This window comes from Eschrichtius robustus, chromosome 13, assembly GCF_028021215.1.
Source record: "Eschrichtius robustus isolate mEscRob2 chromosome 13, mEscRob2.pri, whole genome shotgun sequence".
Taxonomy (NCBI): Eukaryota; Metazoa; Chordata; class Mammalia; order Artiodactyla; family Eschrichtiidae; genus Eschrichtius; species Eschrichtius robustus.
Window position 1 is genome coordinate 90,816,064 of NC_090836.1, and position 25,805 is coordinate 90,841,868.

Consider the following 25,805-nt stretch of genomic DNA (forward strand, 5'->3'; position numbering starts at 1 on the left):
TTGTTTCCATGTCTTGGCTATTGTAAATAGTGCTGCTATGAACATAGGGGTGCGTATATCTTTGCGAGTTATAGTTTTGTATGAATATATGCCCAGGAGTGGGATTGCTGGATCATACGGTAATTCTATTTTTAGTTTTCTGAGGAACCTCCATACTGTTTTCCGTAGTGGCTGCACCAATTTACATTCTCACCAACAGTGTAGGAGGGTTCCCTTTTCTCCACACCTTCTCCAGCATTTGTTATCTGTAGGCTTTTTAATGATGGCCATTCTGACTGGTGTGAGGTAGTACCTCACTGTAGTTTTGATTTGCATTTCTCTAATAATTAGCGATGTTGAGCATCTTTTCATGTGCCTATTTGGCCATCTGTATGTCTTCTTTGGAGAAATGTCTATTTAGGTCTTCTGCCCATTTTTTGATTGGGTTGTTTGTTTTTTTGTTGTTGTTGAGCTGTTTGTATATTTTGGAAATCAAGCCCTTGTTGTTTGCATCGTTTGCAAATATTTTCTCCCATTCCGTAGGTTGTCTTTTCATTTTCTTTATGGTTTCCTTTGTAGTGTGAAAGCTTTTAGGTTTAATTGGGTCCCATTTATTTATTTTTGCTTTTGTTTCCATTACTCTAGGAGACGGATCAAAAAAAAATTTTTTGCCATTTATGTCACAGAATGTTCTGCCTATGTTTTCCTCTATTAGTTTTATAGTATCTATCTTATATTTAGGTCTTTAATCCATTTTGAGTTTATTTTTGTATATGGTGTTAGAGAATGTTCTAATTTCATTACATGTAGCTATCCAGTTTTCAAGCACCACTTATTGAAGAGACCATCTTTTCTCCAATGTATAGTCTTGCCTCCTTTGTTGTAGATTAATTGATCATAAGTGCATAGTTTTATTTCTGGGCTTTGTATCCTGTTCTGTTGAACTATGTGTCTGTTTTTGTGCCAGTACCATACTGTTTTGATTACTGTAGCTTTGTAGTATAGTCTTAAATCTGGAAGGGTTACACCTCCAGCTTTTTTCTTTTTTCTTTTTTTTATACTTTGGCAATTCTGGATCTTTTTCAGTTCCATATAAATTTTAGGATTATTTTGTCTAGTTCTGTGAAAAATGTCATGGGTATTTTGATAGGAATTGCATTGAATCTGTAGATTACCTTGGCTAGTATGGTCATGTTAACATTATTGATTCTTCCAGTCCAGGAACACAGTAAATCTTTCCATCTGTTTGTGTCATCTTCAGTTTCTTTCATCAGCATCTTATAGTTTTTGGAGTACAGGTTTTTTGCCTCCTTAGGTAGGTTTATTCCTAGGTATTTTATTCTTTTTGTTGTGATGGTAAATGGGGTTGTTTTCTTTATTTCTATTCATGCTATTTTGTTGTTAGTGTATAGGAATGCAAGAGACTTCTGTCCATTAATTTTGTATCCTGCAACTTTACCAAATTCATTGATGACCTTTAGGAGTTTTCTGGTGGTGTCTTTAGGATTTTCTATGTATAGTATCATGTCATCTGCAAAATGACAGTTTTTTACTCTTCCTTTTCAATTTGGATTCCTTTTATTTCTTTTCCTTGTCTGATTGCTGTGGCTAGGTCTTCCAAAACTGTGTTGAATAGAAGCAGCAAGAGTGGGCATCCTTGTCTTGTTCCTGATCTTAGAGGAAATGCTTTCAGCTTTTCACCATTGAGTATGATGTTAGCTATGGGTTTGTCATATATGACCTTTATTATGTTGAGGTATGTTCCCTCTATGCCCACTTTCTGGAGAGTTTTTATCATAAATGGATGTTGCAGAATTCTGTATGTATTCTGGATACAAGTTCTTTTCCAGAGTTGTGTTTTGAAACTATTTTCTCTCAATCTTTGCTTGGCTTTTCATGTTTTACACAATTATCACTTGAGGAGCAGAATTTTCAACTTTTGGTGAAGTCCAATTTATCAATATTTTATATTGTGGATTTTGCTTTTGGTGTTATATCTAATAATCATTTGCCAAGAAAGGTCACAGTGTTTTCCTAGATTATGTTCTAGATGTTTTAGGTTTTACAATTTTTACATTTTATAATTTTTTAGACTTTACATTGGTTCATTTTGAGTTTTCCATATGGTGTAAGGTGTAGGGATAAAGGTTCATTTCTGCTTTTTGCAGGTGGAAGTCCAAATATCCTAGCACCATTTGTTAAAAAGACTTAACCTTTATTTATTGAATTACATTGAAGTTTTGTGGGAACTTACTTGGCCGTGTGTGTGTGTGTGTGTGTGTGTGTGTGTATGTGTTTCTGGACTCTCAATTCTGTTCCATTTCTTTATATGTCCTCCTTTCACCAATATCACACTGTTCTGATGACTGTGGCTTTGTAATAAGTCTTAAAGTCAGTTAGTACGGGTGCTCCAACTTTGTTCTTCTTTTTCAAAACTGTTCCTTTGCTTCTGCATAGTAAGTTCGTAGAATCTGCAAAAAGTTCTGTGAAATTTTGTTTAGGATTATATTGAATCTATAGATAAATTTTGAAAGAATTGACATCCTAACTATATTGTGTCTTCCAATCCATGAATGTGGTATATCTCTCCATCTATTTAGGTCCTCTTTAATATTCTTCATTGCTGTTTCGTAGTTTTGGAGTTTTTAGCAAATAGATCTTGTACATATTTTGCTAGGTTTATATCTAATTATTTTGTGGGTTTTGGTGCTATTGTAAATGCTACTATTTTTTAAGTTCAGTTTCCAATTGTTCATTGATAGTTGAATAAAAATGATTGATTTTTGTTTGTTGATCCTGTATGAGATCCTATTAAACTCACTGATTAGTTCTAATAGCTTTTTTGTAGATTCTTTGGGATTTTCTATGAGTATAATCATGTAATCTAGGAATAAAGGCACTTTTATGTCTTGATTTGCAATCTGTATACTCTTTTCTCCCCCTGTCTTATTGCACCTCTCAAATGATGTCCCCGTTTAAGTAGGGGTGGCATTTTTTGCATTTTCCCTCATCTTAAGGAAAAGCATTCAGTATTCAATATAAAAATGATGCTAGCCGTAGGTTTTTTTTATGGATGCACTTTATCAGGTTGGAGAAATTCCTTTCCATTTCTAGTTTTTTGAGAATTTGTATCATGAAAAGATTTTGAATTTTGTTAAAAGCTTTTTTGTACCAAGATCATCATATGGTTTTTTTCTTTAGTTTGTTAATAAGGTGGGTTACATTGTTTGACTTTCAAATATTGAACCAGGCTTTCATCCCCAGGGTAAACTCACTTGGTCATGATAGTTTCATACATATGTATAATTGCTACATCTGAATTGTTAATATTTTGTTGAGGATTTACATTCATGAGAGTTATTGATCTTTAGTTTTATTTTCTTTTAATGTCTTCTGGTTTAGGTATCAGGGTAATCCTGGCCTCATAAAATGAGTCCCTCTCTTCCTTTTTCTGTAAGAGTTTGTGTAGAATTTTATCTAAAATTTTAAATCCATGAGCTTAAGCGTGTTCATAGTATTTCCTTATTATCCTTTGAACATCTGTAGGATCTGTAGTGATGTCCCTTTTTTCATTCCTGATGTGGGTAGTTTATATCTTCTTTTCTTTTTTTTGGTCAGTGTCCCAAGACGTTTATCAATGTTATTAATCTTCTCCAAAAACCATCTTTTAGTCTCTGATTTCTTTGGTTTCTTACTGTTTTCCTGTTTTCAATATTATCAATATATGCTTTTATCCTTTGTTCTTGCTTTGAGTTTAATATACTCTTCTTTTTTTATTTTCTTTAAGTGGAAGCTTAGGTCATTGATTATAAATCTTTCTACTTTCCTAATAAAGCATTTAATGCTATAAATTTTCCTCTAATCACTGCTTAGCTGCATCCCACAAATTTTGATGTTATGTTTTCATTTTAATTCAATTAAAATATTTTCCCTTGTGACTTTCTTTTTGACTCATGTGTTATTTAGAAGCGAGTTGTTTAATTTCCAAATATTTCAGGATTTTCAAGATATCTTTTTGTTATTTCTAGTTTAATTTTCTTATAGTCAGGTTACATATGTTGTATTGTATCAGTTCTTTCACATTTTTTTGAGACTTGTCTGATGGCCCAGAATATGTTGGTGAATATGTTGGTGAATATTCCATGTGTACTTGAAAAGACTGTATATTCTGCTGTCATATGGTGGAATGTTCTATAAATGTCAATTAGGTCAAGTTTATTGTTAGCATTTTTTACGTTTTCTATGCCCTTATTGATTTTCTGTCCATTTGTTCTATTGTTTACCAAGAGAGGAGTATAGATGTCTCTAACTATAATTTTGGATTTGTCTATTTCTTTTTTTACTTCTGTTTGTTTTTGCTTCGTGTATTTTGAAGCTCTATTAAGTACATACACATTAGGATTGTTGTGATTTCTTGATGAATTGCCTGCTTTTCATAATGTAATGTCTTTCTTTATCATTGGTAATATTTCTTGTTCAGAAGTTTACTTTGATAGTAAGATAGCTACTCCAGCTTTTTTTTTTATTAGTGTTTGCATGGTATATCTTTTTTCCACTCTGTTACTCTATGTCTTCATATTTAAAGTAGATTTCATATACTCAGCATATAATGAGGTCTTGCTTTTTTATCCAATATTACAGTTTCTAATTTTTAGTTGCTATGTCTAGACCTTTATATTTAAAGTAATTAATTTACATGGTTGGATTAAAATCTTCTATCTTGCTAGTTGTTTTCTATTAGTTCCTTCAGCTTTTGTTTCTTTTTTTCCTCCTTTTGTGCCCGGTTTATAGGAAGCACACAGGATAAATGAACAGTTAAGTGTCACTACAAGGAAGAAATCAACCAAATCAGAATGTGGGGCATTCCGTGGAACAGATAACATGATGTTGCCAATAAACCAATGGCATGAAATAGAATTTTTTAAAAAGGCTTAAGAAATAGAACGAGGCAATTATATCTTTTATGCAATGTGTGGAACTTGTTTGGATCCTGATTCAGACAAACTAGATGTCGTCATTGAGAGGAATAGAGAAATTGGAGTACAGACTCAGCGTTAGATAATATTAAGGAACTACTGTTCATTCTGTTTGGGTATAACAATGGCATGGTGGTTTTAAGTGTTTGTGTGTGCATGTATGTACATATATAAATACATATTTAAAACTTGTCAGTTAGAAATGCATAACATCTTGAATTTGCTTAAAACACTCCAGAAGAGAAAGAGAAGCATGTGATAAATTAAACTGGCCAAATGTTGCTAATTATTGTTGCTGGGTCATGGGTATTTGAAGGTTTGAAGTTTTCCATAATAAAAATGTTAAAAACAAAACTCAACAGAAAGTAGAGTGCACACTGAAATAGAGAACACAGAAAAGAACCAGGTCTGATGGGGAAATGATGAATTCTGTTTGGACATGTTTAGTTCGATGGACCTTTTGGGGCTTTGAAATGGACGTGTCCTACATGCAGTTGGTCCAGAGTTCTGAAGTCCTCTGCTCTAGAGATGGTGACTGAAGCTGTGGGCATGGAGAAACTATCCAAGGAAGGAATACAGTGTGATAAGAGAGAGCCCAGGACTAGACTTGGAAGAACTGGAAGATGTAATGGCCAGGTAGAGGGGGCTGAGCTTTGTGACTGGGGAGAAGTAGCCAGAAGATGGAGGGGTCACAAATGCCAAGGGAAGCAAACGTTTCCAAAAGGAGGAAGGGCTCACAGAGCCGAATGCTGCCAGATGTCAAGCAATGTGAGGACCAAAATGAGTCTGTGGGTTTGTGTCATGGATCGAGGTTGCTGCCTGGGTGGGAGCTTTGTAGGCGGAGGGACAGGAGTGAGGTGAGGAATGAATGGGAGGTGAAGAGGAGACGGAGAGTCTAGACAACTCTGAAGAAGTATGTCTGTGAAGTGGAAGAAAGAGGGTAGTAGCTTGAGGAGACAGAGTGAGGAAAGAAGAGGGTCTTTTGTTTTTAAGGTGAGACATTTTTCAACACGTTAATATGACAAGAGGAATGATCGAGAGAGAGGGAAAGGTGAATATGCAGTAGAGGGAGCAGTCAGCAATGGAAGGTTCCTGAGAAGGCAGGAGGGGAAGAGATGGGGCTGGCTCCTTGATTCTGTCAGGAAGGCTGACTTCTTTTGGGGTATTTTCCCTGAGAAGTAGGAGGTGATGCCACCTGCTGGTGGAGAGGGGGGAGGTGGGGGTTTGGAAGTGTGAGGAGGACGGAGAAGGTTGTAGTAAGACATGGAAAAGGAAAGAGTGAGTGAGCAGAGGAACACAGTTAGGACTGCTCAGCTAGGGGGAGAATCCGAGGGAGACTGAATGAGAGCAGGGTAGGCGGTGTTGGTGGAAGGCAAGGATGGTGAGGGTGGGGAGAGGTCCTTATGGCCAGCATGACTAAGGAGGACCTCATGGAGGACACCGGACCTGTGGTGATGAGCAGATGATTTTGATGGTGAGAGCCTGAAAATGGTGCTCAATGTCTCCTCGACTCCAAATTCCCATCTCATATTGCAACCGACTGCCCTCTCAACCCTTCACCCCTCTAGCCACCGCCCCCCATCTCCTGCCCCCAAACAGTCCTTGACTTTCCAAATCTGACATGGCTTCCAGGTCTGTGTCAGGGTTGTCTGTCAGTTTAAAAATGTACTGTTGCTTCCCAGTTCCTGCCAAGAGGCAAACATTTTAGTAAGCCTGAGTCCCGGCTGGGTGGGCAAGCGTGGCGGTACACTGCAGATGGGGTTCCTGCCCGCCTGGGGAGCTCCAACAGGACCCGGCAGCATGAGGAGGAGAGGCCAGTTGCAAACGGTGCTCTCAGGCCCACTGTCCACCGTCATCACCCCTCCCACAAGCCTCTTCAAAAACACGAAGGATGGTGTCCTACTCGCAGACAGGGTTCTGGATGCTGCCAAGCATTACAGTGGGCTCTTCCCCACACCTGCGTATGCTGTGTCTCCCTCGTCGGCCAGCGTGGGCACCAGAGCACGTTCTGTCCACGCCCTTCTCAGACCCACCAGCTCTCCACAGGGCTTGGGCTGCCGGCCCTGTCCCTGAGGTTGCTGCTTTCAGTGGCACCTAATGGTTGCAGTCAAAACACCATCAGAGGAAATAAGACTCTGTAGGGGCCTGTGGGGAGGACTGGGCAACCCACGAGGCACTTAGCATGTGTCATTTCTCTTTCTAGCTTAACTCAGGTGATCCGAAAGTTTGCCAAACAGCTGGATGAGTGGCTAAAAGTGGCTCTCCATGACCTCCCAGAAAATTTACGAAACATCAAGTTTGAATGTAAGTATGAAGTTTGGGAGCAGAGGGGAAGGGAGGGCAACATTTTAGTGCCAGATATTTTACATAGGTCGTTAATAAAATAATAGTAATAGCTAAGAATTTACTGATGCCTACAAAGCACCAGCTATCATACTTAGCACTTTCCATGCGTTAACTTAGTTAATCCTCACAAAATGTTTATGATGGGTGGCACACCTCTCCTTTACAGAAAATGAAACAGGCTTAGAGAGGAAATAAGCAGCAGAGGCAGGATTGGCCCCTAGGTCTGTTTGACGCCAAAGTTTCTGCTGTCACCACCACACTCCTTATCCCATTTAATCCTCACCCATCTCTGCAATGTAGGAAACAGTATCCCTCTTCTACAGGTGAAGCGCCGAGAGGCAAAGAAACTTCGCCAAAGCCACACAGCCACACAGATGGTAATTAGGGGCCAGGAGTCAAACTCACGCCTATCTGACCCTAAAATGGAGATTTCCCCGAAGCTCCTGTCCGCAAAGTGGGGGTAATAGAAGACAGAAAAGAGCTTCAGGGCTTCACATATTTAATTCTCTGCCTAATGAGAAAGCAAAATTAATATTTCTCATGGGGGATTCGGACTCTGAATCTTTTCTCTGCTGAGTATCACCACTCATTCCCCAGCATTCATTTTGCCTGAGAAAACTGGTCCTATTTCTCTGTCTCGATGTGTCTTTACTTGTGGGAAGTCTCACGTGCTATTAAGCCAAGGTGAAATGATTTTAAGCAAAATAAAGTTTTAAGATATATGTTTCTTAAAGCCCCATTTGAATACAGCTGGCCATTCTTGCCCGAAATAAGTGCCAGCAAGGAAAATGAAGGAGATCAAATTACCCTCTCTCCACAGGCAAAGGGGGCCCTTTCAGACGTGCTTTGAGGCCGCCTGCCGTGCCCATCACCTATTGATAAAGCCTGCTTTATTTCACGGCTCTCAGTTCTTTTCTTTTCATGAGCACTAAATTCCACATCACAAAGTTAAAGAAAAAGTAATTAAGGAGAAGGATTAACGATTGATCAGCCTGGAAAATTAGAAGTTCATCTGTCCCCCGACTCCGCCTGCCCCCCCATTCCTCCACCCCATGCCCTATTTTTCCAACCAAGCTGGTTCTGAGTACAAATTAGAATAATCCCAGGGAAATTTCTGATTGTTTCTTGACCAGTTCAGAAATTAATGAGAAGAATGCCCCGTGCCCATTTTAATTATGCTGGCAAAGCAAACCTGTTGAAAGTCTGAAGCCAGGAGGTTTGTTGGACCTGCCACCTATGGGAGCCTGGAGGCGCCCACTCTCCCCAGGGATCCTTGGGGGTGCACTTCGAGAATGTGCAAGGAGTGGAGACACACACCTCTCCAAAGGACTCTGTAAGGATGAAGACCTTGGGCTGGCACATGGCTTGTCTGCTTCGAAATCTACACATATAAGATCACCCCACTTCAAAGCATCGGCCTATTATGTCAGCATAGGACCCAGGATCATCCATACAAATAGGTCGTGGAGACTGTTGGATGAAAACGACAGATTATGAATGCAAAGCCACATTCAAGGTGCCGCCCAGGGTTCTATCCTAGAAGCAACCCTGCTCAATCAAGGTTTCCTAGTAGATATACTACTTTTTAAAGGGCCTTCTTCAAAGCTTCCACTTGATTCCTGCAATTATTTATGGGGAGAAGTGATTGAGCTTGCAATTAGCGAAATGAAAGACAAGTAAATAATTGCTTTTACTCACGGTTGATTGACGCCACAATTTCTCACACCTGCCAGTGTGGAGTGTGGGCAACTTTGAAATATGTACCCCAAATATCGCCGTCTTAGGAAATAGTTGTCCACATGGGAGAACAAAGAAGCAGATGCAGGGTTTTGCCAGTGGGTGCAGAAAATAGGGTTGGACAGTGACAAAGTTAGGCAAACAAGGAAGCTACTTTTTGAAATCGGCCTGGGGAAAATCCAAGGTCGGACCATAAAGCATAAAATATTTCATACTCACTCTTTTCTTCTTGCAGTGTCGAGAAGATTTTCCCAAATTCTGAGACGGCAAACATCACTAAATCACCTTTGCCAGGTAGCTGTCCTGTGTTATGTGTTCTAACTACTGCTAAGTCATTGCAAATGAGGGGCAAATCCTCAGTAACTCTGGAGAGGATCTGTCAGGGTGTGGTTGTTTAATAGTACACTCTCACCATTATCTTAAATTTCTACAGGTAAGGAAATGAAACACTAGCCGATCACTAAATAGTTTCAACTAACATACAAAATAATTTCTGACATCATTTCCCCATTAACCTTTCATATATTCTAGGTCCACAAGTTTTGTGTTTTGCTTAAGTACATCGGGGTTTCTCAGCCACTGTTGCCTTTTTGGGCTGGGTAATTCTTTGTTGTGGGGAGTTGTTTTGTGTATTGTAGATGCTTAGTAGTATCCCTGGCCTCTACCCACTAGATGCCAGTAAGACCACCCACCCCCAAGTACCACTTTGGTTGCGACAGTCAAGAATGTCTCCAGCCATTGCCACATGTAGCCTGGAGGGTGCAAAATCACCCCAATTTTGTTTTTTCCCCAGGTTTCTGTTCTTTTTAGCACAAAAGTGACATGTGCTTACTATTAAAAAATTTTTTTAATTAATGAAAGTATATACGTACAGTAAAAAGTGGAAGATCCCGCTATAGCTCTGTAGTTCTAACTGATGGCATAGTTTTTCATTTCTGTTAATTTTGAACCTTAAGGAAGGGAATCTAAGTCTGTTAAGGCAGGCCATTAACATTCATTAAAATATTAATGACCTTAAAGCCCAGGGGACAAACTGGTGGCTGCAGGTCAAATCTGGCCCCGCAGATGTGTGGGGTTATTTTTGTTTGATTGGCATATGTTCAAAAATTTTTTTTTACTTAGTCACTAACAGTTGAAACTAGGAGATGACAACTAAACACCCAAATTTTCTGTAGAAAAATTGTACGAGCTGGCAACCCCAGAGCTAATTTCCCCAGGGCAATAACCAGCTGGATGGTGGAGCTTTTCTCCAGCAGGCAGGGTCCTCTCATCACCTCCGCTTTCTCTTACACTTGGCCCACCTCACTCATGCACTTCACCTGCCTGCCTTGTTTATGTGTTCGGGTTTGTAACCTCTCCCTTATATTGTTGGTTCTGGGTTGGTGTTGGTTACTCAAGGTCAAGGTGGGAGGGGGAGGGGTCTCTAGCTAGAGTGGCCTGAAGGAAGGCTCCAGGCCAGGAACCAGACAGTGTAAAACTACCCCCACCTACCCCCACACACACCTCACTGTTCCACCCCTGCCCCTGGCATAAATGACACAGAGGGAAACCTTCCACGTTTGTACTGTTTCACAGGCCACACCTGGGCACTGTTCTGGGGTAGGGCAGAGCCTCACAGATTAATGGGATTCAGGAAATAAAATGAATAGTAACAAAATAAAGAAACACTGCCAGGGTTAGTTTTCAGATCCTACCTCTGTCCATCAAAAGGTTTTAGGAGGGACTCAACACAAGCCTGAGGGTTCTATTAATATCACTAAACATAGTATCTACACATAAAGATAAAAAATTTCTTGTTTAATTTTTTCTATTAAATTTCAATTGCATAAATATGTGTATCTTTTTAAAACAAAAACAATAATAATTTTACAATAACAAAAACAGCAATTAGATGGAAGCAAATATTTCCAGACCTTAATGATGGTAAATTCTGGGTCAGGGAAACTCATATTCGTCATGAGTATTAGGTCTTGGGAGTTGTCATTTTTGTCTTTGTATCTTACACATTTATTAAATATAAAAGATTTTAATGTGTATATAAAATAAATTGATTTGAGATATTCTTCTAAAAAAAAAAAAAAAAAAAGGAAAGACTGCCTTGTTTCCGAGGGTGCATGCCGTCTGGTTCTTCTTCGCAGCTTGGAAGAGCCGGTCTTGGGTCATATCAGGGAAGTAGATATGGTTTTAGGACATAGTTAAAACTAGACATTTAGGAAGTTTAGAAAGGCCTTTGACCCTTTAATGTACCATGTAGGTAAAAGCATCCACACCCATGCCTGCAACCACCTGCATGCTCACGTGCATGCGCACACACACAATTGCCACTTCTCACATAGACAGTGAGTAATTTAATCAGCAATTGCTACCTTTCCATCTTCACTGGACAGCTATCAGACACATTTCTGGATCAGCCAAAGGACTAGGGTTAGTGCTGGGAATGAAACACCATGGAACATTTTAGCTAATATCCTAGCAAGCTTTCCTGAACACACACAAGGCAAGTCAGACTAAACAACATCCAGCCAAAAACTCACCCTCAGATACTTAAACCCAAGAGCCAACTCTTCAGGCCCTTTTGGATACACTGAGCAAGCAACTTGGCATTCATATCTCAGCCATTCATCCCACAAAATCTTTTGAGTGCCTACTGTGTGCGAGACACTTATGCTTAGTGGTACTTACTTGCCCAACAAAAAATAATGAAAAGTGATAAGCGTTATGAAGGAAAGAGAATGGAAATAGAGAATAACAGGGCATTTTAGATCCTATTTAGATAGTGTGGTTAGAGAAGCCCTCTCCATGGGTACTCCATTTAATTTGGAGCACACATGATGGCAGGGTGGCCGGGGCAGGGTGAGAGGAGAACATTCCAGCAGCAGGAGCACCCTGTGCAAAGGTCCTGGGGTGTCAGAGCGATCACAACAAAGAGAATCGACCTGCATGGCAGGAGCCTCATTTATTGAGCTCTTACTCCCTGAATTATGCACCTTGCAAGCATTATCCCAAGGGGTCTTCAACAGTGGCCATCCTGAAGAGATAGGTACTATTACATCTCCATTTTATAGATCAGGAAACTGAGGTTAATCTGCTTGCCTACCCCCAATCAATCAGCTGGTCAGTAGCAAGGTCAGGATTTGAACTAAGTATATTTGAATCCAGAATCCTAGACCTTCACATTCAGTTATCATTAGAAACCAACCCAACTCACTTTTCATATATTCGTATATTCTAGGCCTCTGTGTTGTGCAAAGAGTTCTACAATGATTTAAGTAAGATTTTATTTTACCTGTGCTCGGACAGTCTACATGTAAAAGGGTTGTCAGTATTTACATTTGATTGGAAATTCATAAGCATTAGGTGACTTATAATGTCCATGTGTCTTTGAAATCTTGTTTTGTTTTATTAAAGACATTTTTGAAAACATGCAAGTAAAGGAAATGATTCTGGAAGTGTTTTTCTTTGCTTTTATCAGTATTGTTACAACTTGGTAGTTCCAAGTATTGTTGTTCCGAGTATTGTTCCAGCTTACCAATTTAAGTTCTACTGTGAGGGTTGCTGAGGAAGCCCCAGATTAAACACACACACACACACACACACACACATACACACACACACACACACACTCACACACTCTCACATTCACACAGACCACATTAAAGACCACTGAGTTGTAAGGTATAATTTCCTTTTCTTCCATCTCAATTATTCATATTTGTTTTAATTATTGTAGTTACATAAAAACCAAAAAGCAAAAGCAGAAAGCTAGACCATAAACTGCTTCAGAATGCACTTAGATGAAAAATACACCTTGTAAAATTTCTGGGGTTGAATCTATCATAGGCCCAAGGGTAGCAGGACCCTTCCTAGATCTGAGCCTGTTGCTTCTCACACGCTCGAGACACGGGTTATTAAACACAGAGCTCTCGCCCACAAGCTCACATCAGGAGGCTGACAGATCTCTGGGCTTCATCCCATTGTTCCACGGGGTCAAGACCAAAGGGGCTGGGAACAGCAGGTTTGGTCTGGCCTAGGCCACCATGGGGTAGTTTCTTATAAAGAGAGATGTGAGGAGAGAGCCACAGAGAAAATGGTATACGGATCTTCTGAGTTATAGACTCATCATCTGAGTTTTCTTGAATTTCAAAGTACTTTGCAAAGTACCATAAGCAGATTCATTAAAAAGAACTAAAAGGAAATAAAGGAAGGGGTTTTAACCTAACAACCCATGAGCTAATGAGTTGATTGGATTGGATTCCAGGCATCTCGAACAGTGATCCACAGTGCAGACATCACATTCCAAATGCTGGAAGACTGGAGGAACGTGGACCTCAACAGCATCACCAAGCAAACCCTTTACACCATGGAAGACACTCGAGATGAGCACCGGAAGCTCATAATCCAGTGTAAGATGCTCTACCAGGGCGTGTGTCTTTTTATTTGTTTAAAAAGAAAGAAAAAAAGAAAGAGTATCTTGGTACATAATTAGGTGGCATTCCCACCCTGTCCTTCTCCCTGGGATCCCATCCCCTCTCTTGTTCCTGTTAAATGGCTAGGCCTAGATGGAGGGGCTAGCTGATTTGCAAGGACATGGGTCAACCTTGCTGGAGAAAATGGGTGCTGGGGCATTGGGCAGCACACAGTGTCAGGCAAAAGGCCCCCACCCGTGACCCTCGATGCCAGGTGCTGTTCCCTAGGTGGCATCAACAAATGAGGACAAAAGCTTGCTGCCTCTCTCAGTGTATGTCATTATGTCAGCCTGGAGGCAGCTGGAAATGCTGCCTTCTTTTCTGTGGAGGGTCACGGGAGTCAGCCCACCTATTTACTGGCAGGTGAACCTCTCAATCGTAGTAGATGTTTGAGAAGGGGATGGAAGGTGATTCACTTCTGTGGATAAAGATGGCTAGAGTACCGCTCCAGGTATTATCCTGATGTGGTCGGGTTGCTCTTAGCGGCAGAGGACATGGAGGACCAGAGAACACCACCATTCTTAGTGCTGTTCCTCAACAGCCCCTCACAGCCTCTGCCCAGGGAATCCCCTGCACCAGGGTCTGTTGGCTCCTTCCTTATTTTGCTCAGCCTTCCCTTCTTGTGCCTCGGGGTAAGGGAGCATGAGGACAGAGGGTGAGTCTGCCCCCCCCCCCCATCAGCTCTTGGAAAGCTTGGTGCTGAGGCTGTGCTGGATGTGGGGGGGGCGGATATGGCAGCAGCTGTGCCTTCTGGATGGGGTGAGGCCCAAGGCCCTAATAGTGACATTCAGGAAGCTGCAGAGTGGCTGTCCCCTCCTCCACCCTGAGAAGAGGGGCCTACTCTTCTGAGAGCCCCAAGCCCCTTAGGTTTCCACTACACCCCCTCAACACTGTTGCCCTGAAGGAAAACTTTCTTCATCCAGCCTAAGCATGTCATGTTTATAAACAGAGTTCTCTAAGATGTTCCTATTAGAGACCTCTTTTCAAAAACAAATGGAGCAGCTGAAGCATTGGATCACGTGGACCTTCCCTGGGGCTTCTTCTTTCCTGGCGACCCCAGAGCTCCTCTCAGGCTCTTATTCTTACTGTGCAACAGCCTCCGGCCTGCTTCCCCCTGTTAAGAATTTTAGAGATTGTCACAAATAATAATTCAGCTGATAGAGTTCCTAGTTTATGCCATGTCCTGTGTCATGATCTCAATCTCCACATCAACCCTTTGGGGAAGATTCACTTATCACCCCCATATTACAGATGAGAAAACTGAGCCCCAGAGAGGTGGTGAACCTTTCCCAAGGTAGCAGAGCTAGACCTGGAACCCAGGTCTAGTTTTGGTGTCACCGCCATGCACTAGTGCATGCCAGAGGAGACAAAAATAACGAGATGTGGGCAAGCTTTAGAGGTTCCAGGATCTTTCCAAGTGCTTACAATCATGCTTCCTGTTCTGTTTTTCCTTCTGGAAGGCAATGGAAAGCATGGCTAAGAGCACTCTAACAGTGCTAGCTATACTCCTGATGGCCATGTCCCCAAGGCCTCACACAGGGCCAGGGGTAGAGGCAGGGGCCAGCAATGTTTGTGGAGGACCAAATAGATGGGTGGAATCCCGGAATGATCCAACTTCCTGGTTCTGCTAACCACTTCTAGCAGCATTAGACTCAGCTCTCTTCTCCCCTCAGCACCTTTCATGGGGGGAAGAAAATGTGACCCAGACTCATAAGGAAAAATACAATCACCATTGCTTGTTTTAGGGACCAGGCTCTGAGCCTTTGCTGGAGCAGCACGAAGGTCACTGCTGCTTCTCCAAGAAAGAACCTTTTGGGGCTTTCTCTTCTAGCTTTCTTAGGCTGGGAACAGAATGTTGTCCTTTAAATCTGTGATTGTATTCTTCTAGAGGAAGGGAGTCATAATGAGGTTCAGTGCAACCCACCTGGTACTTAGTGAATGCCTGTCCTGGGTCTAGCACTGTGTTAGACGCTGAGCAAAGAGCAGTGAATAAGATGGACACTGCCCTTCCCACATGGAGCTTAGAGCTAATGACAAATCAGAAGTTGAACAAGTAATTTCCAAATGGTTGTGTTTTACCAAAGAGGACATACTATGTGATGCAGTGCCAGGATGAGGGGGATTGAGGAAGCCTGAAGGCAGATGGCCTGGCACACGGGTGTCATCCTTGCTGCTTCCAGACAGCTGGGAAGTAAGTCCCTGAACACAATGAGCTGGACCAAAGGTCAGTTTGAATAGGACTAGGGGCAACTGTGTGCTGCACCCTCCTTTCCTTACAACCAATTGGCAAGTCTGCAGATTCTTGCTTTAGGGGGTTACCATCACATCCATGATGTAGATGCTGGCTGGGGATGCCTGGCTTACCTTAAATTAAAAAGTACACATTGGGACTTGAGCATGATGATTAGAATGAGTCTTAAGTGGTGCTGTGGTAAGAACATGCGGTTGGGATGCCCGACAGACCTTGATTCAAACCCTGGCTCTGGTGCGCTGTGACCTTGGCTTCCAAATCTGTAAAATGGGGATAATGCAAAAGGATTAAATGGGACAATGTGTGCCACATACATGGTACACAGTGTAGAGCTAGTGTAGAGAAGAGGTTGGGAGGCAAGCACTTGAATCAGGCTGTGTTTGAAACTTGCCTCTGCCATTAACCAGCTGTGAAAGTCACTCATCTCTGTGTGCCTCTTTTGCCTCATTTGTCAAAAGGCTGGGGTGGGGTGGGTAATAATAGTACCTACCTCCGTGGGCCGGTCATCCTTTCAACAAACATTTGAGCAACTACTATGTACCAGGCACTGTTCTAGGTCCTGGCCTCATGACATTCACATTCTAGGGGTAGTCTAAGGTCAGAGTGTGTCCGTAGAAAACATTTTAGGAGAGTGCCTGGCATGCGGCAAGCACTCAGTAAATGTTGGCAGTTAGCACTTTGATTGCCATCTCGATCATTATCATCGCGGATTGAAGCACAGTGGCTCAGACGCACAGGCAGTGCCGTGAAGAGTGAAGGAACACCAGAGAGAAAGTCAGAGACTGGGTTCCAGTTCCTGCTCTGCCACCACCTCACCCTCTGACTCTGAGGGGGTCATCTGATCTCTAAGACATAGCTTCCTCATCTATAAAATGAGACAGATGAACTAAATGGGTTTTTTAAAGTCCTTTCACATTCTAAAGTATATGATTTCGGGTCCTGGAAGCTGACCTCTTGCAGCAGTTATCAATTAAGTAAAATAGAGCAGATTGGCCAGTCCTGGAAAATGGGACAACAAAAGCTGCTCAGACAAATGAAAACTGTAGGAACATGTGAATCCTGAATTGTGGTTTGGTTTATTGAGCTTCACATACAAAAACACAAAGAAATGTAATAAGAAGAGATGTTTCGGATTGGAGATCACCACAGCAATGTTTCTACTTTCTGCAGTGCTTCACTGATTAGAGTCCTTCTATATTCAATTATTTGACTTGTACCTGAAGACAGGCTGTAAAGTGATATGACGATCCTCCTTTGACCAATATGGAAACTTGAGGGCACAGTGATTGTTTCCTTTACACAAATGTTTATTAAGCATCTACTACGTGTCAAGCACTGAGAGGCTGGTTAGGCTGCTTGTCCAATATGGTTGTGGTTCAGAAACATTTGAATGGTCAAATGTGCCTTACCACGGGGCAGAGAGCAAGAGGGCAGCAGCGCATCTCCCCTGTCATGCAAGCAAGTGCATACTAGATAAGAGCTATATCACGGGTAATGTGCCAGCTAATATAGCTATCAGGCAAAGAAGTGGCAGGGGGACACACCCATGCACACGCCTAACTATAACAGTGTTCTTAGTGATATAGTGAAGGTAGAATGCAAATAGTAAAGTGCTGTGAAAGTACAGAGGGAGAGTGATCAGTTCTGCCGGCAAGGGGCATGGGAGGGTAAATAGGATTTCATCGGAGGATCATTTCAGCTGTTTCATGACAGACTAAACAGTCTACGCAGAGGGAACTGCCTGAGAAAAGCAGGAATGGCAAGTAACCCGGGGTGGCCAGGGCTTAAAGTGTTCGCAGGCATGGAAGATGAGCCTGGAAAGGTAAGTTGGGGTGTATTCTCTAAATCCTTGAATGCCCTGCTAAGACTTTGGAGTTTTTTATTTTATTCAGTTGTATTCCTTTGCTCTTTGAACACCTGTGTGTGTTTAAACACAACTGCATGGTGTGTGGGGTCTCCTCTGTTTGACAGTGTATCAGGAGTTCGACCATCTCCTGGAGGAGCAGTCTCCCATCGAGTCCTACATCGAGTGGCTGGACACCATGGTGGACCGGTGTGTTGTGAAGGTTGGTAAGCTGAAGCGGAAGGTGCAGGCCCGGGTATGGCAGCCCATCACTCGCCTTGATGGCACTTGGGTAATACAGAGCCCCACAATGAGCTAGCTGAGTGTTTCCTCAGCAGCCTTGGAGCCCTAGGGGGATACAAGGAGAGGCCTGGGCCCCCCTCAGGAGGTGGGGAGGGGTGCGTCACGGGGCAGGACTCTGAGTCTCCCTCCCCTGGTTCAACCAGGTCAGCATCTCTCTTAGCGGTTGTACGTGTTGAGTCTCGACATAAGATTTCATTTCTTAAAGTGTATTTTCGCTGTTAAAAATAAAAAGTCTATAACATTGAACTTAGAGACCCGAAGCCTTCCTGTCATTTTAATAAGAGACAGTAATAAATGAAGGTCAAATCAACCACTCATACAGCCGTTCACTCTCTTGTAGGTGGCTGCCAAGAGGCAAGGGTCCCTGAAGAAGGTGGCCCAGCAGTTCCTCTTGATGTGGTCCTGTTTTGGCACAAGGGTGATCCGGGACATGACCTTGCACAGTGCCCCCAGCTTCGGTAAGGCCACCCCAGCCCTCCCCACATCCAAACACTTCTTCTCCGGGCTCCATGTACCAAGGCCATCTCTCCGGAGTCAGGCATGGTCTTGCTGTCTCTGAGACCACGAGGACATCACCCGGAAACATTCTCTGTTCTGGGGGGACACGATATTGTTAGGACTTTCAGGGAGAAAGATGGCATTGCATGCTAAAGGAGAAGTATACATATCTGAAAATGAGAGGCTTGCACACAGATAACATTATTTGAGTTTAAAGAGGAGTAAATAGCAGTAGCTGTGCTCCCCTTTTTCTGGAAGTCCCCAGTCATGGCTGCTTCCACCGGTCTATTTTGCCAAATTTCATAGTGTGGATTTGCCAAGACTGGGCACATGAAGAAGCCTCTGAGTTCAAACATTTGCAAATGGCTTGACTGACAGGCCAGTGGTGGGTAAAGTTTTCTTTGATAACGTGCCCCAGTCTGATCCCTAGTAAAGGACTTTTGCATTCATTTTCCCTTTTGTTTTACTGACCCCTTGGGTTTTCATCACCTCCAGGAGACATCCCTACCCCAAGTCCTTGTCTCCTGTTTTCCAGTGTAACGGGACTTGAAATCTCTGACCGGAGGTGCTTACAGTAGTCTCTGCGGGCAGGAACCTAATCACCGACTTGGGGTGAATGCCATTTTTCACTGGAAAGAATGGCATATGCATTGAGTCAGGTCATCATTAGTAAAGTGAGGTGGAACTTTAAGGCATTATCCAGACATTTGAAATCTCAAAACACTTTGGCCTCAGTTTTCTAGGCATTTCGGCAAAGGGCTGTTGGTGAATTTTCTGGGTAATTGCTTCAGTTCTCTGTTTTACTTTGCAAGTAGAGATGTGGTTTTGCTTCTCATTATCTCCAATTAAGCCAATCAGCTCTGGGTTTTGCTCTGGGTTTAATTTGACACTTTTCCATCTAGCTTTTTATGGTCTTGTCACTATTTCCCAGTTGTGCTATACAATGCAGTGAATATGTGGTGAAACAAAGAAGGCACTATTTTTTCTAAACAGCTCTGTCCATGAAAGACTGTGTTTACCCAATTGGAGAAGCGTTTTGTTGTGGATTTCTTTAATCTCAGCATTGGGAAGTTCTCTGAACCTGCCTGCACCATGGCTACAGATGGAAATTCTCTTTGAGCTGTATATGGAAGTGCTCTGGTGACTGCTACCTGGGCAGTGCCATCAGGCATGGCATTTTGATGACTTCCAGTTCAGCTTAGTTAGTGTTAGCACATGTTACCTCTGGCTCTGGGAAAATCATTTGTGCATAACTGCTTTCAGTTAAGCTGATGCGTGAAAAATATTCGGGATTTTTTTCATTGCTTCAGAATCAAAGAAGAACGATACCACACAAATAAGTATATATACATCCACAAAGCAAGCACCCTTTCCTTGTTTTATATCTTATTCTTCAATTTGCTGATTCTTATACTGACTGTGTATTATCAAACACCCTTCATTAGACAGGGAAAGTAGTCTATGTTGTAATAGTCCTTGAAATCCATTTGTATGTACTAAGTTAACAGTCACTGTTATGGACAGTAGAACAATTAGAATAGGTTGAATTTATTACTAAGAAATATTGTTCCTTAAAATGTGTTTATTTCTTTTTGAACCACACACATTCTAGGATACACTGGAAACTCAGGCAAATGGCAAAAATGGTCACAAATCTTTTAGAAAAGGAAAGGAAAAAGATATGAACGCAATTTCACTTTTACAGTATTTTTCAACCCTGAACAGATGGAAGTAATACCTGTCTCCAAGTCCATTTAGCAAACTATCTGAAATGGTCCTGCTCATCCGACTCATTGTTGAGTTTTACAGCTTGGGGTGACAGGCAAGTTGAAAGAATTTGTGGCAGACAAAAGCCCAGCTCCCCCGTTCTGCCTGTATATGTCAAAGACACAGTTGGTGGTTGTGTTTGGGTCATGTGTTCCCTGTATAAAAACAGCTAATTAGGAAAAAGAGCCCTCTGTTCCCTGGCCCCTCCCCCAACCACAGGGGCCAGCTCTATATATCTTATAACTCCCACACGATCCTGGTAGCTGTGAATGGTGCCCACACGGTCCTGGTAGCTGTGAATGGTGCGGGGTTTGTATGTCCGAGTAGCAGGCTGACCATCACAATGATCGTGTGGAATATCACAGTGATCCCGCGGGGGACTCTATCACCTCTTCCCAGAACAGCCTCTTTCAAAGGTAGTTGACTCCTTTCTTCTCCTTAATTCCTTTTCACTCTTTTCTCCCTAATTCCTTTTCACTGAAAGAGCCTATGCGGTGAACTAAAGTAGCCAGACTTTCTTTCTTTGCTGCAAGCAGCACTTTCTAGCAAAATTAGTCAGCAAAGGTAGGGTAGCAGGCAATGAACTTTTCATTCTAATGGGGCTGAGGAAATTAGAGGTTCTATTTAAAAAAAGCAACAACAACATATTTTCAGTTGACTGCTCTGATTTTAGTTCGTAGGATACCTGGATCCCAAGTCAGTGCAGGTGCCTTTACCTTTCACTATGGGTTTTTACCGCATGCCCCTGTTTCACTGTTAGGAACATCCGGAAGGCAGCAATAGTTCCTGGAAGTGCTTCAGCAGGAAATGCTGTGAAAGGCTGCCTCGGGTTTGACGGCTAAGGGGGCAGGGCTACATATCATTTCCCAGGTTTTCACCTTTTTACACACTTGTTTTCTGGCCTAGCATCAAAGCTCACCCACTCGGGCAGGGCCGGGGAGGCCACATGGGAGCAACTCCCAGGCCAAGTGGCCATGATGGACGGAGCCTCCAGACTGCTTCTCAATGTTTAGATGTCCTGGCCTGGCTCTCTTACCCAGAACCTGCTAAATTGCAGAATCTTGACATTCAAAATGTCTCTCAGGCCCCCTCCAAGCACCAGGAGGCAGGAATTGCTTTCCCTGTATTCGGGAGAAGAAGCAGAGACCCAGAGAGGAGAGGGGGCTTGCCCAGGATGCACAGCAAACTGAGCTGAGCTCCCCCAGGGATCTATCCCATGCTAGAGCCACACTGCCAAGGCCTCTTCTAACTTTCTTCAGCTGAATAGTAATAAGAAAAGCGAAGTAACATTTATTCAGGGCCTAGTGTACACTAGACATAACATTAGGCACTTTCTCATTTAATTCTCACAACAACTTATGAGGTCCACTATTACTGCCCTCAATATAACAGACAAGGAAGCCGTGATAGAACATGAAGCAAAGGCAGGATAATGCTACTCTTTATAACAAATGTGTAGGAAGCACATAGAACCATTTAATTCTCACATCAACTCTGCAAGGCAGATAATAATAGGTACCTTTTTACTGAGTTGGAGAATTTTCTTGCCCAAAATCAATATGGCAAGTGGCAGAGCTCTGTTTCAAAATCAGATCTGCATGACCACAAAACCCATGCTTTTTCAATTACCACAATTAAGACAAATATCCTGCGCTCAGATGCATGGCACAAAAAGGCTAGACAAATTTGTTTACCCCTCATAGGTGGTTTTTCTAAAACCATATTGATAGAGTAAAAAAATTTTTAAGCTATGAGAGAAAAGAACAATAATTAGACCATCATGAGTAATAAGAGATGCCAGAAGACAATGGAATAATATCTTTTAAGTGCTGAGAACAAAGAACTGTCAACCATTATTCAAGAGTGAGGGCAAAGCAAAGACATATTCAGTTATACAAAAACTAAGAGAACTATATGGCACCCATAGAACTTCACATAAAAAAAAAATTAAAGGATGGATTTCAATAAGAAGAAAAATAAAAGCATAGCTAAGGTCTGGGATACAAGAGACAACAATATTCTAGTTATTGTTGTTGTTTAACAAAAGTGTAGTGGTTTAAAACAGTATTATGCTTACAGATTCTACGGGTCAGGAATTTGGACAGGGTCCAGCGGGGATGGCTTGTCTCTGTTCTATGATGTCTGGGACCTCAGAGGGGAAGACTCAAAAGCTGGAGCTCATCGATGGCTGGAGGCTGGCATCCTCTGGAAGCTTCTTCCCTCACGTGTCTTGTGTCTGAGCTGGGATGACTTGAACACTAGGACTGCCGATTGGAGTGTGTTCAAGTGGCCTCTCCATGTGGCTCAATTTCCTCACAACACAGTGGCCCCTGACCAGTTGAACCTCTCACATGGAAGCTTAGGGCCCCATGAGTGAGTGTGCCGAGGGGGGAGCTGCATTGCCTTTATGACCCAATCTCAGAAGTGAAAGTTTCATTCCCCCTTACTCTGTTGATCAAAGCAGTCACAAACCTACCAAGATTGAAGGAAGTGCATAGACACCCCCCCCACAATTTTCCCAGGAAGGAGTGTCAAAGAATTTGGGAGCCCTGTTTTAAGATGAGAGAAATTTTAAAATATATAAGCAAATTTAATTAACTTTTGGTTGTAATTTAAAAACTAATTTGTGTGTGTTTCAAAAAGGTAAAACCAAATTCCAGGGAACAATAAAACACAGGGTAGTGGGGAGAGAATCTTTAAGGAATAGTTAATGCGTGCTAAGGTCTTTGTCTTGAAATACTAAATAAATGTAGACTTTGTTGAAAAAAATTTATAGTTTGGATTTAATAGATGTTTGGATATATGATCATCACTGAAAGAATAGAATCATAAGTTACCAAAGAAAAACGGAAAAATGTGAAAACTTAAATGGCAAGAATTGAGAAGATAAAAGCAGCTTAGAAAAAGGATCGTAAACTCAAAATATGAAACAGGATGCTAGAAATAAGATCAAATAATAACCACAGTAAATGAAAAGGTCTCTTCCCTCAAAAAACTTCAGGCATAAATTGCAACGTTTACTAAACTTTTAAGAAGCATAAAATCCTTAGTTTATGAAAATGAACACAAAAACAAAAGAAGGAAAGCTGTACAATTAATTTTATGAAGCTAATATAATCTCAGTTGCAAAATCTTGGAAGAGCTGTAGAGGAAAAGAAAATTATGACTCAACCACACATAAATATAGATGAAAACATTCTAAATAAAATACTAGCAGATCAAATCCAGGGCAAATTTTTTTTAAATCATGGTTAATGAGGCCTATGCCAAGAATTCAAGTATGATTCAAAGTCAGAAAATTACTAATTAACATACTGCATTAACAAATTAAAAGAGAAAAATCGTATGATCATCTCTATAGATACAAAGGAAAAAATGTATTTGATACAGTTCAGCTTTCAAGTATAATTTTTAAAAACTCTTGGCAAACTAGGAATAGAAGGGAATTTATTTAATAAGTTAAAGAGCATTCAAAAATCTGCAGAAAACAATATACTAAATGGTGAAACTTTAGAAGTTTTCCCATTCCCGTCATGAATAAGACACAAGTGCCTTCTAATGCTGTTTCTGATAGATACGTACTGGAGGTCCTAGCCAATGCAATAAGAAAAGGAAATGAAATATAAGAATTGGAAAGGAAAACACAAAATTGTCTTTATTTATAGACATGTCATGATGGCTGACAAGAAAAAGAGAATCTACAAACTAATAGAACAAATAAGAATTCAGGCAGGTTACTGAATTCAGTTTTTTAAAAATCATTGACATTCTTACCATTAACTAGAAAATATCTATCTCTATGTATCTATGTATCTATGTCTATATATCCCATTCACAATAGCAACAGAAATGTGCCCATAAAAAAATTCTGACAAAAATTATTTTAAGACCTTCAAGGAAAAACATTTAAAAATATTACTGAAGTATACCCTGTTCATATCTGGAAAAGGATATGCCCTTCAAATATATAAATCAATTGGAATTTCCATCTGGTTCTTAACTTTTTCTTCCTTTGATTTTGAAAATCTGATGTTAAAATTCATATAGAAAAGCAAAAGGCTGAGAATAGTAAAGGCATTTTGAAAGTAATGAAGAACAGGTATAGGGACTTGCTTACCTGATATTCAGGTTTATTAAGGAGTAAGATGATGTGGTCATCTAACAGTGCTAGACAAAGAGTAGTGAAACAGCAGAAATGCCCAAAACAGACTGACATGAAACTTGTCTTTACCTCATCAAATTCTTGCCTTTCTGTCTCAACAAGAGGATTGTACAGATGATCTGTGTGACAGAGATACGGCATTAAAAATCAGTGGACAAAGGTTCTGGGACACGCATTTTAGGATAAATAAAATAAAATTAGACCCCTTCCCTAGAAACAATTTTCCCCTTCTGAAAAGAAACATCTAAATGAAAAAAAAAAAAAAACTTAAAACCTTTTAGAAGAAAATATGGATGATAAGTTTATGACTTTGGAATAGGAAATTATTTCTTTAAAAAAGTACCAAAAAGGATAAATCATAAGGAAAATATTGGCAAAGTTGACTGCACTCAGATTTTAAACTTCTGTTTAATAAGCACAACATAGATGAAATTAAAAGGTAAAAGCCACAGAGGGAATTCCCTGGACGTCCAGTGGTTAGGACTCCACACTTTTCACTGCCGAGGGCCTGGGTTCGATTCCTGGTCAGGGAACTAAGATCCCACAAGTCGCATGGCGTGGCCAAAAAAACAAAAAGCCACAGAAAGGGGGGAAGATATTTTGCAATGCATATAACGAACAAAGTATTAATATCCAGAATATATGATAAATCCCTCTAAATACATTTTTAAAAGACAAATACCCCAGTAGAAAAATGGGCAAAGAATATGAATAGACAGTTCACAGAAGAGGAAATTCAAATGGGCAATATCATATGAAAAGAGGTGGACCTTTCTAGTAATTAGGGTACTGCAACTTATAAAGACAGTAACATTTCATACCCTTCAGATGGCAAATACTGTATTTCCTACACTACCAGTAAGGATGTAGAAGATTTTGGTGAGCAATTTGGCACTATCTCATTAAGACTTAAGATGCAGGTGCTCTTGGACCCAGTGATTCCACCTCTGGTCCTAGACCCCGGTATTTTTTGTACCTAGGCAACAGGTACAAAAAATATTCATTAAAGCCAGTTTCCAATAGTGAAAAATGTAAATAACCTAAATTCCATCGACAGGAGAATGGACAAATAAATTGTGGTATAGTCACACAACGGCCATTAAACAAGACCTACATGTGTCAGTGTGGATAGATCTAAAAACACCCAAAGTATTAAGTGCAGGTTGTAGAATACTCTGTAAAGTATGGTACCATTTCTATCAAGTTTGAAAATAAAAAACAATATCATGTGTTTTTATGGATATATAAATATATGTAGTAACAGTATAGAAATGCATGTAAACAATAAATACCAGATTCGAGGCAGTGATTACATCAGGGCATGAACACAGGAAGCAGAGAAGTAGGATTAAGGAAGGGAACACAGGGGGTTCATTTTTATCTTCAATTTAAAAATATGATTCAAATATGGTAAAATGTTAAAATATTATAAAGCTTGGTGTTGAGTACACTGGTGTTCATTTTAAAATTCATTTTT

At 41.1% G+C, this 25,805-nt stretch overlaps 1 protein-coding gene across 2 annotated transcripts in view; it reads left to right on the plus strand.

Annotated features, from left to right (window-relative positions):
- The window catches only part of RFX4 (regulatory factor X4), a 163,485-nt gene that overhangs the window by 111,173 nt on the left and 26,507 nt on the right, over positions 1–25,805 (plus strand). For both annotated transcript variants that reach the window (XM_068560654.1, XM_068560655.1), the window contains 5 exons: positions 7,159–7,259; positions 9,274–9,332; positions 13,297–13,441; positions 17,727–17,821; positions 18,242–18,359. In XM_068560654.1, the coding sequence (XP_068416755.1) occupies positions 7,159–7,259; positions 9,274–9,332; positions 13,297–13,441; positions 17,727–17,821; positions 18,242–18,359 (518 nt within the window). The remainder of the gene's footprint in view (positions 1–7,158; positions 7,260–9,273; positions 9,333–13,296; positions 13,442–17,726; positions 17,822–18,241; positions 18,360–25,805) is intronic.